Source organism: Thermobia domestica, chromosome 15 (genome assembly GCF_964235325.1).
Source record: "Thermobia domestica chromosome 15, izTheDome1.hap1.1, whole genome shotgun sequence".
NCBI lineage: Eukaryota > Metazoa > Arthropoda > Insecta > Zygentoma > Lepismatidae > Thermobia > Thermobia domestica.
Window position 1 is genome coordinate 162,866,679 of NC_137468.1, and position 12,912 is coordinate 162,879,590.

At 36.7% G+C, this 12,912-nt stretch overlaps 1 protein-coding gene across 2 annotated transcripts in view; it reads right to left on the reverse strand.

Annotated features, from left to right (window-relative positions):
- LOC145671329 (glycoprotein-N-acetylgalactosamine 3-beta-galactosyltransferase 1-like) overlaps nt 1–12,912 on the reverse strand; it is a 301,114-nt gene that overhangs the window by 205,618 nt on the left and 82,584 nt on the right. Inside the window, exon 2 of one of the 2 annotated variants that reach the window (XM_081740334.1) lies at nt 1,927–2,124. In XM_081740334.1, coding sequence (XP_081596460.1) covers nt 1,927–1,945 — 19 coding nt within the window. In that variant the 5' untranslated portion in view covers nt 1,946–2,124. Of the gene's footprint in view, nt 1–1,926; nt 2,381–12,912 lie in introns of those variants that run through there. The other variant, XM_081740335.1, reaches the window with a different exon arrangement.

The following is a 12,912-nucleotide window of genomic DNA, read 5'->3' on the forward strand; positions in this document are numbered from 1 at the left end:
GGAAGTAATTGAAGTTTAATATATCTCATCGTTGGGAAGTGGTTAGTCTGCCAACTGCAGGAAGGCAAAAACCTGAAGGTATACCTGGAAGAAACACCTTGGTAAATATTCAAGTAGGGATCGAATGTACGACAAAACGTACCAAATACAGGCCCGCAACTAGAGGGGGGCTAGGGAGCCTACCCCCCTAAACTTTTCGTGACCCCTCCAGACCTCAACACAAAATGCTATTATTAATACAAAAATCAGAATTTAGATATTCGTAAGATAATTTTTAATGACTTGCAACTCCCCCTAACATATTCATGGTCTCTCCAAACCTCTGTGGCTGGTTTCGGACCAGATGCAAGTTGTGGTGATTTCATATCCCCCCCCCGAGGGGGTTTACACGTGAAGGATTAATACTGCGAAAATACTGGTAACACACGTTGTTTATGGTCAGAGGTTTGCCCACGAAGGAATTTGAAAGCTCCGAGGGAGAATTCCCTCATGGATCACGCCGTGAAACTATCAATGCATGCACATGTTACGCTATAAAATTTTGCGATGAAAAGAAATACGCTGGATAGTCACGAGTCCCTAGTTCACGATCAATACCTCTTAATTACTCCTTAACCACTGGCGCAAATTCCGGGGGAATGAGGGGGCATGCCCCTCCAATCTTGGAACTGGGAGGACTGCACCCCCAATAATCCGAATTGAAATGTGATTTACATCTACATTGTAGATCCGGATCAGTGTGGATGCCTAGAAGAAACGTACCAATTATAAATATGCATGTATTCTGATTTCAGAATGTGTTCACGGCACTGATTTGTATCACTACTTCATCTACATCGCCTGATATATAATATACAACAGGTTCACACCTCAGAAATCAGATTCATCTACCGTAGGTTTGCCAACTTCGAAGAAAACCGGCACCCACTCAAAATTCCCTATGATATAGGTCTAAGTATGAATTATCTCTGTTCGGACCCATCCATGGGAAAGAAATGGACTATCGTGAACAAAAGTGCATCAGCACCTGTATTCTGCATATCCTTAGTCCATTCACTAATAAGCTTAGTAGATACATTGTGCTATAAATGAGAAACTAAAATCGGTATTGATTATTTTATTGTATTTACTAGTAACTGCCCCTTCTTTAAAATTATCGAAACAGATGAACAAAAATATATTAATCTTTATATGACAATTTTGGATTTGGAAAATAGAATTTATTCTTTAAACTTATGCTCCAACTATAGGGAACTGCTTTAAGAAGTCCATTTTCACTCTCAATAAATGTATAAAATACCTTACAAGTAAATTTCGAATTTTCCCTGATACAGTCCCTGTCATCTCTTTAAAATTATCTGAACAGATGAACAAAATATATTAATCGTTGATAGGTGGTTAAAGGTGACAGTTTTGGATTTACAAACTGAAAGTTACATTTTAAATCTATACTTCGAACTAGATACAAATTTGAAAAGAAAAACCGGTCAAAAAAGGACAAGTAAGAAGTTTGTACCGGTTCCCGGCTTTAGTCAAAATAACAGCAATATTTCCGGCCAGGCCGGTCAAAAATCGGCCAGTTGGCAACCCTAATCTACTGTAATATGAGTCTCTTCTTCCCCCTTCCGAAGAATAAACCTCAAATCTGCCAGCCTCCTAATGCTGAAGACAACTCTGCTCCCCTGATCCTCTTCAGCATTGTTTTTCAACGGTCTTACCCGTCCCCTCCAATGTTGAAGAGAGATTTGCGCCGCTGTCCTTGACTACCAATACTTCAACACAACTAATTACTAATTAACGAAAATGAACGACTAAGTGGTGGGTATTTCCATTCAGCTACCACTTTGACTCCGGTAGTTATTAGGAAACATGTGAGATGCACTCTGTAATAAGGGAATAAAAAGTTACTAAAATGCATGTACTTACCATGATCCGCGTTCATCATCCGCGAAGATCACTGTTGATAAAGGGGGTGTTGTGTTCGAGGTTCGAAGCATGGGTCAAAGCATCCTGCACCGACAAATCCAAATGAAAGCCGATCCACCATCCTCCTCCCTGAGTCTCCCACTGTCTCATTCATGCATGATCACATACGTACAATGTACACGCCCCTTCCGCCAGTTTCTGCGAATACAAACAAGAAAACACTTGTGCTGAATAATAGAGAATTATTGTTGTCTTTTTTTCTTTTGCTTTAAAAAAAATCTAAATAAAAGTGAGAGTCGTCGCACACTTTTCGTCTATGCCATCCGCTCGCTCCAACACACACACAAAGACTGAAAACTAAAGTAAAACTCGTAACCACAAGCACTGAACATTATCGCGCCTCATTTATCATATGTCGTATAGTGTACTGTACACTGTCACAACCACTCTCTCCTCTCTCACTCTCATCTAAACATACAAACGAAGTATGGAGGAACATACAGTGCATGGCTTTTCCCCATGCAACAACGCATCACCACGCCGCCACATGATTAAAACGGAAGCGGCAACAGGAACAACTGGCATAGATAATATATTTAATCGCAGCTTTAAAAAAAAATGCAGAAGTCTAATCTTCAGAAGTTGCCAACATGAATGAATTTGATCCAGGAAACCCAAGTAAGTTTCGCTTCACAATGTAAAATTACGGCATACTTCCGAACTATGGGAATTAAATATTGTACTAAAACTTCAAGTAGTAGGCCTACATCCATAATTACTGGTTGTAATAGATAGAACACATTCCTTGGACGCTATATCAAAACGCTATTACTCGCAGTTCATCACTGTTTTTGTTCCATGGCGATGAAGATTCAAACCGGACATCGTTAATTTGAACTAATTCCAGATTAAATAGATGTTTAATGGAGGAGACGAAAAATACTCCTAGGAAGCAGAATCAACTGCAAAAAACTACATCTCGATGTTCTTTTACTATTTTTGCTCTACGAAAATCAGTATTGGATGTAGTAGTGAATTTCAACTACTAACAGTTGTGGTAGATTGTTGCAGGTTGATGGTGTGTTCTCCTGACACCCTGACGGGCCGCGGTGGTAGAGCGTTCACCTGTGGTGCATGGGGTCCACACTCGCGCCAAGTGAACTTTGTGGTGGATAAACACCGTGTGCGTGGGTTTTCTCGGAGTTCTTCCGTTCTTCCGTTTCCTCTTACTTTATTTATTCCACCTTACTTTATTTTATTCATTTCTCATCATCACCGTCTCCTTTAGCCTAGCCGGTATAAACGTGGGACGTAAAACTCAAAGATTTCATTTCATTTTTCTTCACACCCTGAATCGGTAGTAGAAAACAGTTTGTCGCTATATATTACCACTTTTATTCTATGGCGATAAATGTTGGAACCGAAAATCGTTAATTTGAATCACTTCAGGTTTGAAGAGAGGGTTAACGGAAGAGAGGAAGCCAGTCGTTCTTTCAGAAAATTATTTCGGGGAAGGGGAGGGGGCACTGCTGGTACTATTCTATTTATTATTATATCATAGACGTATTATTTTGGTCCGCTCCGGGGGTCACTCTCAGAGCTTCGGGGGGAAGGTCCCCCCCAAAATCATGTCTGGAAGAAACACTGGAGGAAACCTATTCTTGGGACATGAAACCTTCCATTGCGAAAAACCGAAATCTCTTACCGTTTTTACTCGGTGGAAATCAACACTAAAACCGGAATATTAAATTTGAACCACTTCTGGCTTCGGAAATGTTTTTTGAACAGTGATGGCACGTTGCCCTGAGACGCTGAATCGTTTACCAAAAAAAAAAAAAATCTCACATTCTCGTTCTATGGCAATAAACGTTCAATCTAAAAATGGTTAACTTGACCCACTCCCAGTTTTGATACAGGAATAAGTTTTATAATTTAAACGAAATGTTTATAGAGCTATTAACGTTCTACGACAAAAACGTTTTAGTGAAAATTTTGATACTGTTAGCAACAACTGGAACGAAAATGTAGTAGTTCAACTTAGTGAAACAAAACAATCATTTATAATTTATGCATAAACTACAATACGTATCATGCCCAAATTGGCCGTATACGGCTTTAATTTTGTAAACTGAACTTATATTAGGCACTAAGAGTATATCTGAAACTTACAATACAGCGTTTTCCAAGATGTAAGCGAAATTCTATACTAAAACAAATATGAGTTTGCATATGTTTCTTGGTTTATGATACTTTATTGTTGTCTGCAAGTTTGAATTTAAGCAACCCATACAACACACATGACAAGATGTAGGCCTATACATATGAAGTATTTGATAAGATAGGCAACCTATACGACCGCCGTGATATATTAGGTTGCATAATTAAATGTCACGAATGAAATGCCAGTTCGTAAAACAAATACAGCCAGCACCATTGAACATAGGACTCATAAGTACTAGATGCTGCAACGGCACTTCTTTTAACCATTGAATCTACTACAGGTAAGAAAAGGTAAAACTTGAAGAAGAAAATCATACGAACCCCAAAAAGTGAAGATTTTCTTTTTTTCTTAAACAAGCCAACCTATTATTGAAAAAAAAAAAAAAAACTTCATCCACAAAGAAGCTAGCTTTTCTGCACTTAAAATTCTCTTAATTCTATATTGGTATCTACAGAAGAAAATGCATGTTAAATTTTTTAATGATTGAAGCCTATTAAGAATATTTTGTAATAAATGCACCTGCGTAAGCTTTATTATTTGTGTATTTTAAATAACTCACTAACTCTATGGCCTATGGAACCCGGAGGTTCAATGCCACGTTCACAAAAGCTCTCTCCACTGATTTCTATCCTTAGCCAGCTGGATCCACTTTCTACTTTGTATTCCTATCTCTGCGAGATTCATCTGAATATTATTCTCCCATCTGCGCCTAGGTCTTCCTAATAGACGTTTTCCGATTGGGTTTTCAGTCGAAACTTCGAAAGCGTTTCTACTTTCTTCCATTCTGGCTACATGACTTGCCCACCTGAGCCTTCTCGACTTGATGAAACTAACAATGTTTGGGAAACACTATAAATTATGAAAGTCTTCGTTATGAAGTTTCTGCCATTTCCCATTCTCGTTCCTCTTTGGTCCGAATATTCGTCTCAGGATTTTATTCTCAAATATTTGCAGTCTGCATTCTTCTGTCACAGTTCCCGATTATGTTTCGCAACCATACAGCACAGCACGCAATATTATCGTTTTTTATATTTTAAGCTTCAAATTCCTCGACAGAATTCGCAACAACAACAACAACAACAACAAAAAAAAAAAAAAATATTTTGAACTGAATAATAACACGAATTTCTTGTTTTCAGTCGACATTTAATCTCTTCGTGGAGGTGATTTTGGTCTGTTAATTTTGATCTTTGATATTTGAAAGTATCCGCTTTATCGAAAGTATTATTTGATATTTTAACGTATCCATAATTTGGAATATTACGATCACGGTGAATTACTGTGTATTCAGTTTTCTTTGCATTTCTTTCTATTGTTCTCCTAGCACCCGCTATCAAAAAAATGAAATGAAATCTTTGAGTTTTACGTGCCACTCTTATGCCGGCAACACCGGCATAAGCGTGGGACGTAAAACTCAAAAATTTCATTTCATTTTTTTTCTTATGCCGGCAAATCTAAAGGAGACGGTGATGATGAGAAATGAAAGAAATGGTGGAATGAAGGAAGTGGGAGAAAACGGGAGAACCCCGAGGAAACCCACGCGCACGGTTTGTCCACCACAAGGTTCACTTGGCGGGGGCTGGGATCAAAGCCGGGACCCCAAACATCAAAGGTGAACGCTCTACCACTGAGCCACCGCGGTTCCCACCCGCTATCAAATTTACATCACCAGCATAAGCTATAACCTGGTGAATACCATTCAACTCTAGGCCCTGATTGCTAGCTTTGATTTTCCTTATAGCGTATTCCAGGACAAAGTTGAATAATAATAATGGTGACAAAGTATCTCCTTATTTCAAACCCTTCTCACTGTGAAAGTTCGTGGCCAAGTATTTTCCTACTAGGACTTTACTTTGGGTTTTTTAAACACATCTTAATTTATCTAATTAGTTTTTCGGCATTCCGAATTCTGTAAGAATGTTGTATAATGTTTTCCTCCTATCCGAGTCGTAAGCCTTTCTAAAATCAATATGTACCGGGTATTGTATTCCCACTTCTTTTTGAGTATTTGTTGAATGGTCAATATTTGGTCAATAGTTGATTCACTTTGAATAAATCCGCACTGATAATCTCCAATAATTTTATCTGCGTATGGGGTTAATCTTGCTAAGAGAATGTTTCAGAGGATGTCAAATTGCGCATCCAAACTTCTGGTCTATAAGCAAAGGTCTGAAAATTGTGCGCTTCTCCCTCTCTCTAACCGTTTTTGCTGATACCTGCCGACAGAAAGACAGACTATGGACCTTCACATACTTATGCATAGGATAGTTTGGCAGTCCAAAACTAAATTTAATTGTTTTTAGAAAATAAAGTGTGGATCTTTAATACAGCTGCCACTACTATTTAACTTTAATTGTCCTCAAGTAGCAGAAAAATACACATTTATCAGTTGATTCTAAAGGAGGATTTGAAGAGTTATTTGTTTTTGAATATATTCTAGAGTACTGAGCTAACTGGTGAACTAACCTCCTACAAGGGACCAGAATGACAAGAGAAAGACAAATATCTGTTGGAGTGATTTGCGACACTTGCACTGAATCACATCTGAATTAATTATTGGCTAATCCAAACAGGATGCTATAACAGGAAGAGTAAATATTTGTGCAAGTAAAATACACACAAGACGTGAAGACCATAACCAATCATTGAGGTTTACTATAAACAAACAATTTTAATGTTTAAAAACACGCTTTCATGTTTTCCATCATATATTTTGATACTATATTAAAATAATAATTAATTTATAAAGTAAATAACATCCCTCGTATCGTGCATGAAGAGTGAAAAATGAAAATTTCGTTTCTGAGCAAAACTTTTTCATGTAATGATTCCATCGCGTCTTCAATATAGCATATACAGCGAAACCTCCTTTAACGGAAATCTCTCAATAACGGAGGCTCCATAATAAACACTTTTTTTTTTTTTTTTTTTTTTTTTTTGGTCAAGGCAAAATTGTGTTATTATGGGAGTGAACACTCGCTTTTAGGAACTCACTCAGATACGGACAAGGACAGTCTTGTCCGTATATATATATATATATATATATATATATATATATATATATATATATATAAGTTAGTAGCCTCTTAACGGTCAGGAATTATTATTAGCTGGGACACACTTGTATTTATCACAGAAAATGTACTTTGTAATTTGAAAATTAATCTTTAATAGAGCCTTTCAACGGGTCCAGCATTTACAGGAAAGTTCCAATCAGAAACTAGTACCTGCAGGACTAGACGGTAGAGAACCATTCCAGACTTTATCCAAAGAAATTTAACCATTACGATTGGTTAGTTCTGTCTATATTTTCAGTATTTCATAACAGTTTCAGGCCAATTATAAGCTTTTGTTTTTATTTTACTTCAATTTTAAATTTAATATAATGTAAAAAAGAAAAATACTACTCATAATTTCATGCTTAAAAATCTATTGTAAAATGTTAAAAATTACACAGCTATATAAGCTAAATAAAAAGTTTTGTGCATCGGATCCCAGGATATGGAGTCGATGTATTTTGTTACACAGAATCCAAATTTCGAAACCCTAGGACGACTGAACGTATCAATTTTGTTTTATGGACGAAAAACAAAATTGACACTATCCGAAATCGCTCAAATTTTTCGCCCATAACAAAAATTTGACACGGTCGATCGTCCTTCAGTTTCGAAATTTGTATTTTGTTCAGTTGAGTTGACTTGATTTTGAGTTTAACGTCCTTTTCAGCAGCGTGGCTATATGAGACGGGACCTACAGATTAGCGTGGAATTCGAACCACATGCGCTTCCGCCAGGAACCGAACCTGGGACTCTCACGCGGAAGGCGCACATGCTAACCGCTTAGCCACGAAGGAGCTCAATTTGTATTTTCTACATCCTGGGGTTCGGTGCACAGAATTTTTTCTAATTTTTTGTGTATGGCTGTGTTATAATTTAATCTCATCTATAAATTCGCTTTATGTGCTAAAAACAGCTTCACTTACACAATGAAATTTTTATTATCAAAATCTTGCATCGACAGATTTTCCATTATTTAATCAAATTGCAATTTCTACAGAAATCCAAATTTTTAAGTCAATCTTTCGAGCGCTTGGCTCTAAGTCATAATTACAAGCACTTTCAATAACAACCTCAGTAAAAATAATAATATAAAACCTTAAAATACTTTCAAAATGGCATGGTGTAGTTAAATTTTACATTATACATTGTCTCTATGTCACTCTAAGACTAAAATTATATTTTAACTTTAAACTTCAAATATCGTTAATATCTGTAAAAGTTCAAAAAAGGAAATACAAAAGTACCAAACAGCAGCCATCTCTATAAACGCCTTCTAAAATAAAATACTTGTGCTAAAATTGAGCTTTAAGTAACCAACTAATAAAACATTCACATTAATTAAAAATCAACTAGTATATACTTAATTGAGATGTGTCAACTGCCATATAGACACTTTACAAATTCCACGTGACCAGAAATAATCAAAATCATTGAACTACAATAACTACACATTAAGGCTTATATCTTTTATTCACGCCTAAAAATATCATGTTTTAATTCATGTCATAAAACTTTACTATTAAAAGTATAGTAAAAAATTTAGTCATGTTTAAATGGCCAAAAATCCTCTCGCAACGCATCCCAAATATAATTTCATAAATAATTTTAAAAAAATGTAACCACAATAATAACATTGAATGCTTTTATTGGGTTGCTCTTAACATAGTTAGCAAACGAATTAAACACCTTTATACAGAGACTTGCAGTTGAGACGAAAATTATTACAGAAGCATGCTATTTTGCAGTACATGCAAACACAGAAACATCTCCCAATGATATACTCTGGAGCTTTTCCCCTCGTTCACCTAGTAATTCAAATTTGAGTACAATGTTTCGATATTTGCTATATTTACGTTTATAAGTAATGTGTTTACTGTATAGTGCACACAATCACCACATGGGCTGTAGGAAATCTAAATTTGTGTAACTTCTCTGTAACGGATACCTCTTGTTTAGGAACAGTCATGTTACACCGATGTCCGTTATTCAGAGGTTTTACTGTACTAAGTAATTTAGGCACTATCATTATGTGTTTTTCTTATGTGCTAGAATATGAGAAACAACCGATGGCAGAACTGCTGCACATGTAATTGCTGTCAGACACTTCATAGGCTTACAACACTATTTTCGTGATCGATTACAGCAAAACATATTACGTTATTCGTTACTAGGCATAAATGTCAACTATAGGACGTAGAGCTTTCCCATTACAAACAATAAAATCCAATTCAAATTTTCACTGGCAATTACTAGTTACTTCTCATATGCGTCGGAAAGCGATGTCTTTGGTGTTAACACAAAAGTAACACGCTAAAGTGTTGTTTTAGTGTTGTTTTAACACTTCATATTTTGCTGAGTATTATTAAGAGCAATTCTACGTACAATATTATTAACGGAAACAATCTGTCAAAGATGAAACATATCCACCATAGATCTCACTGACTTGAACAATAAACATTGGTGAATGCACATCAGGGACGCAACGAAGGGGGGTCCACCGATCCGGAACCCCTCCCTCAAAACTTGGCAACTCAACGTACATTTGTACACTTTCTCAATAAAGCTATACTTGTTTAAAAGGGAAATGATTAATGTAACATGAAAATTTGACCTTATACTTTATCTGTCACAAATCCGCCACAAAGAAAGGAAAAAATAATAAGTTTGTTGCTGAGGTGATAACAAGTTCAAAAACATGTTATTGTTAACAGGAGACTCTGCAAGTTAAAATGAGTTTATATCCTGCAGACTATGTTTAAAGAAAACATTAAAGTATAATAAGTAAAAACCAGACAAAACCATTGACGAGACAAATCGTGACCCCCCATGCTAACAACCAATCTTTGGTATTTAACTATTAAAATAAACTTTGAAAATAAAAATAAACTTTTTAAATAAATAAGGTGGGTAGAAGCAGCGGGGATCTTTCATCATCCTCAACCATCCTGCTCTACAACATAGCGGAACGTACTCGGGAACTACAGCAACAGTTCTCCGAAGAAAAAAATGAAATGAAATCTTTGAGTTTTACGTCCCACGATTATGCTGGTTAGGCTAAAGGAGACGGTGATTATGAGAAATTAATGAAATGGTGGAATAAAGAAAGTGGGAGGAAACGGGAGAACCCCGAGAAAACCAACAAGCACGGTGTTTGTCCATCACAAAGTCCTCACGGTCGAACCAGGGACCCCAAGCACCGAAGGTGAACGCTCTACCACTAAGCCACCTTCTCCGAAGAAAGAACGGTGACGGAACAGAAAGTTGTGTTCGCATTGTAAATTGGTTCCGAATTCTAACTCTTCTACATGACATTTGTTTGAACTATGGATAGGATAGCGAAATTGGTATCCCGTGAGGTAGATTTCTGTTCGGGCCGAGCCCGCGGGCTTACGATGACCCGGCCCGCGGGCCTACAAGGTTTATATTCTTTCGGGCCGGGCCGTAAATTTTCAAATATACAACCATATTTCTCGGGCCTTTTCGGGCCTAACCTTGTAAATGTACTATACAACGAAATTTATTGGGCCGCTCTTTCTGGAGAACTTTTAACGCTCAACTGCAAAATTAAACATCTAATTGTTGTAAATAAAAACACAATTTTGCGTTAATTATTAGGTTTCTGTAATTCCGGCTTATTTCGGGCTCATTTGTTTTTCACACGATCTCGGGCCGGGCTTGGGCCTAAATGCTAAAATATACTTCGGACTTGGGTTGGGTCTCACATTATAAATTCACGGACCGGGCAGGGCCCATGCTAAATATTCCAGCCCGTGCAGACCTCTACCGTGAAGGGATATTTTGTACCACTATAAAATTTGTATGGCTGTAAACTAGAAGTTAGTTTAGTTAACTGCTAGTAAATTTTACTGTTCAAACTGAACCTAGAGATCTAATTTTGTAATTCAGTAACAGACATATTTTCTAAGACATTTTCTTAACTTTAAAGATACAAAACAATCTGTACTCTTTCTCTTATAAAAAGAAATCTTTCATTTTTTCTGAAAATATAGATGGAAGTATTTTAGGATTACTTCTCATTTTTTCAGGTGCAAAATAATAACGTTCAGTACTTTCTTTTTCTTTTCTTTTTTTTTTTTACATAGACACAGTGGCTTGTAGTATTGGACCGCCCCCCCCCCCAAAAAAAAAGCTTGGATTCTTTCTCAACAAAAATTTCACGGCGAGCGCGTGGTGCACATTCTCACGAGTAGTTTTCGAGAAAATTATGAAAATTGGATTTCTTTGTTAATTTATAAATTGATGCTTTACAATAACCACAAAACCATTAAGATGAATCAGAAATGTAAATATACCCTTCTATCACATTTTTCATTACGACACAGTACGCAGTATCTTAATGACATACTGTCCACAATTATTACTAACTTTTTATTTAAATATCCCGGTGTGGCTACTCGGTCGGAAAAGTGTAAGAGCGGGCTCAATGGCCTTAGATGCCGACAGCCCAGGAATCAACTTCCTAATTCTTTATTTAAATATAATTTCACTGAAAGATTAGACATACACTAATCGATAGATTACATGAAGCCGAACAAAATGATGGGATTCTCATGTGTAGTTTGAGAAAATAAACACTAATTTTATGGCACTGAAAAGAATGTCATTCATTGCCATAGATAGAACTTGTTCTGCTGAAACATACTGCTTATTTATTTACGGATATCGCTACGTATTGTATATGTAGAAAATACATTGTCCAGTAGGTTTTACCGTTGCTTGCATTCTAATAGTGACAGACATATTCCTAACAGTAACACAATACCTTTAAGAGTAACGCGCATACAAGTATAGTGACCACGAGGACTCGTGAAGTCTGGGCTCTAGCTGCCTTCTCTCACGTGTGACGACGCATTGGAAAAATTTGGTACGATTCGTGAAACTACTTTTCGAACGCACACTTGAGAAAACGTGAAACAACAGAAGGGCACCAACAATGTTGCCAAATTTAGATGGAACGGCGAACAAGCAACAAGAAAGTACGTAGCACTTAGAGAACTATAGCACGAACACAAACTTTTATTCGAACTAAATAGTAACAATAATCATACGAAAAACGCAAAACAAGGACAACAACAATAACAAAACGAAACTTAGCGGCAATCCGACAACATTGCACTCTCAGGAGATGTTCTCCGTACAGCGCTTGATACGACACTGGAATAATTTCATAGTTGGGAGTTGACGACTGGGAAATACCCTCGCGTTCTAGTGGATAGTGAAATTGATAGATCTAAGTCAAGCTTCACGACTCGTTGAGATAACTATAATAAAGTTGAAAATAGCTGCTTACATCAGAAGAATAAACAACTTGGTTTTGCATCGCAGAGTATATGTTCACATTTTGACAGTCGTCTGCTCGATGTATAATCAGGATTTAGTAATTGTATTCAAATCAGAATTTTCTCTCTTGTAACGCATTACAAGACATGATGAGACGAGACCATTTTTGGAACGAGATAAAAGCTCTTCCAATAGAAAAAGTTACCTTCTCGAGACGAGACAATTTGATGTAAGGTTGCTTACGAAGCGAGAACATTTTCATAGTGAGATTCTGGATTTAATACTTACGGGAAGACACTTCACTTCTACGAGACGAGGCAGTCTCAGATCTTCTCTTGTAGGCAACCCTAATTCCTACCATTAATTTCTTTTCTTGCTTAAAAAAAATACCCATCGAGGAACTAA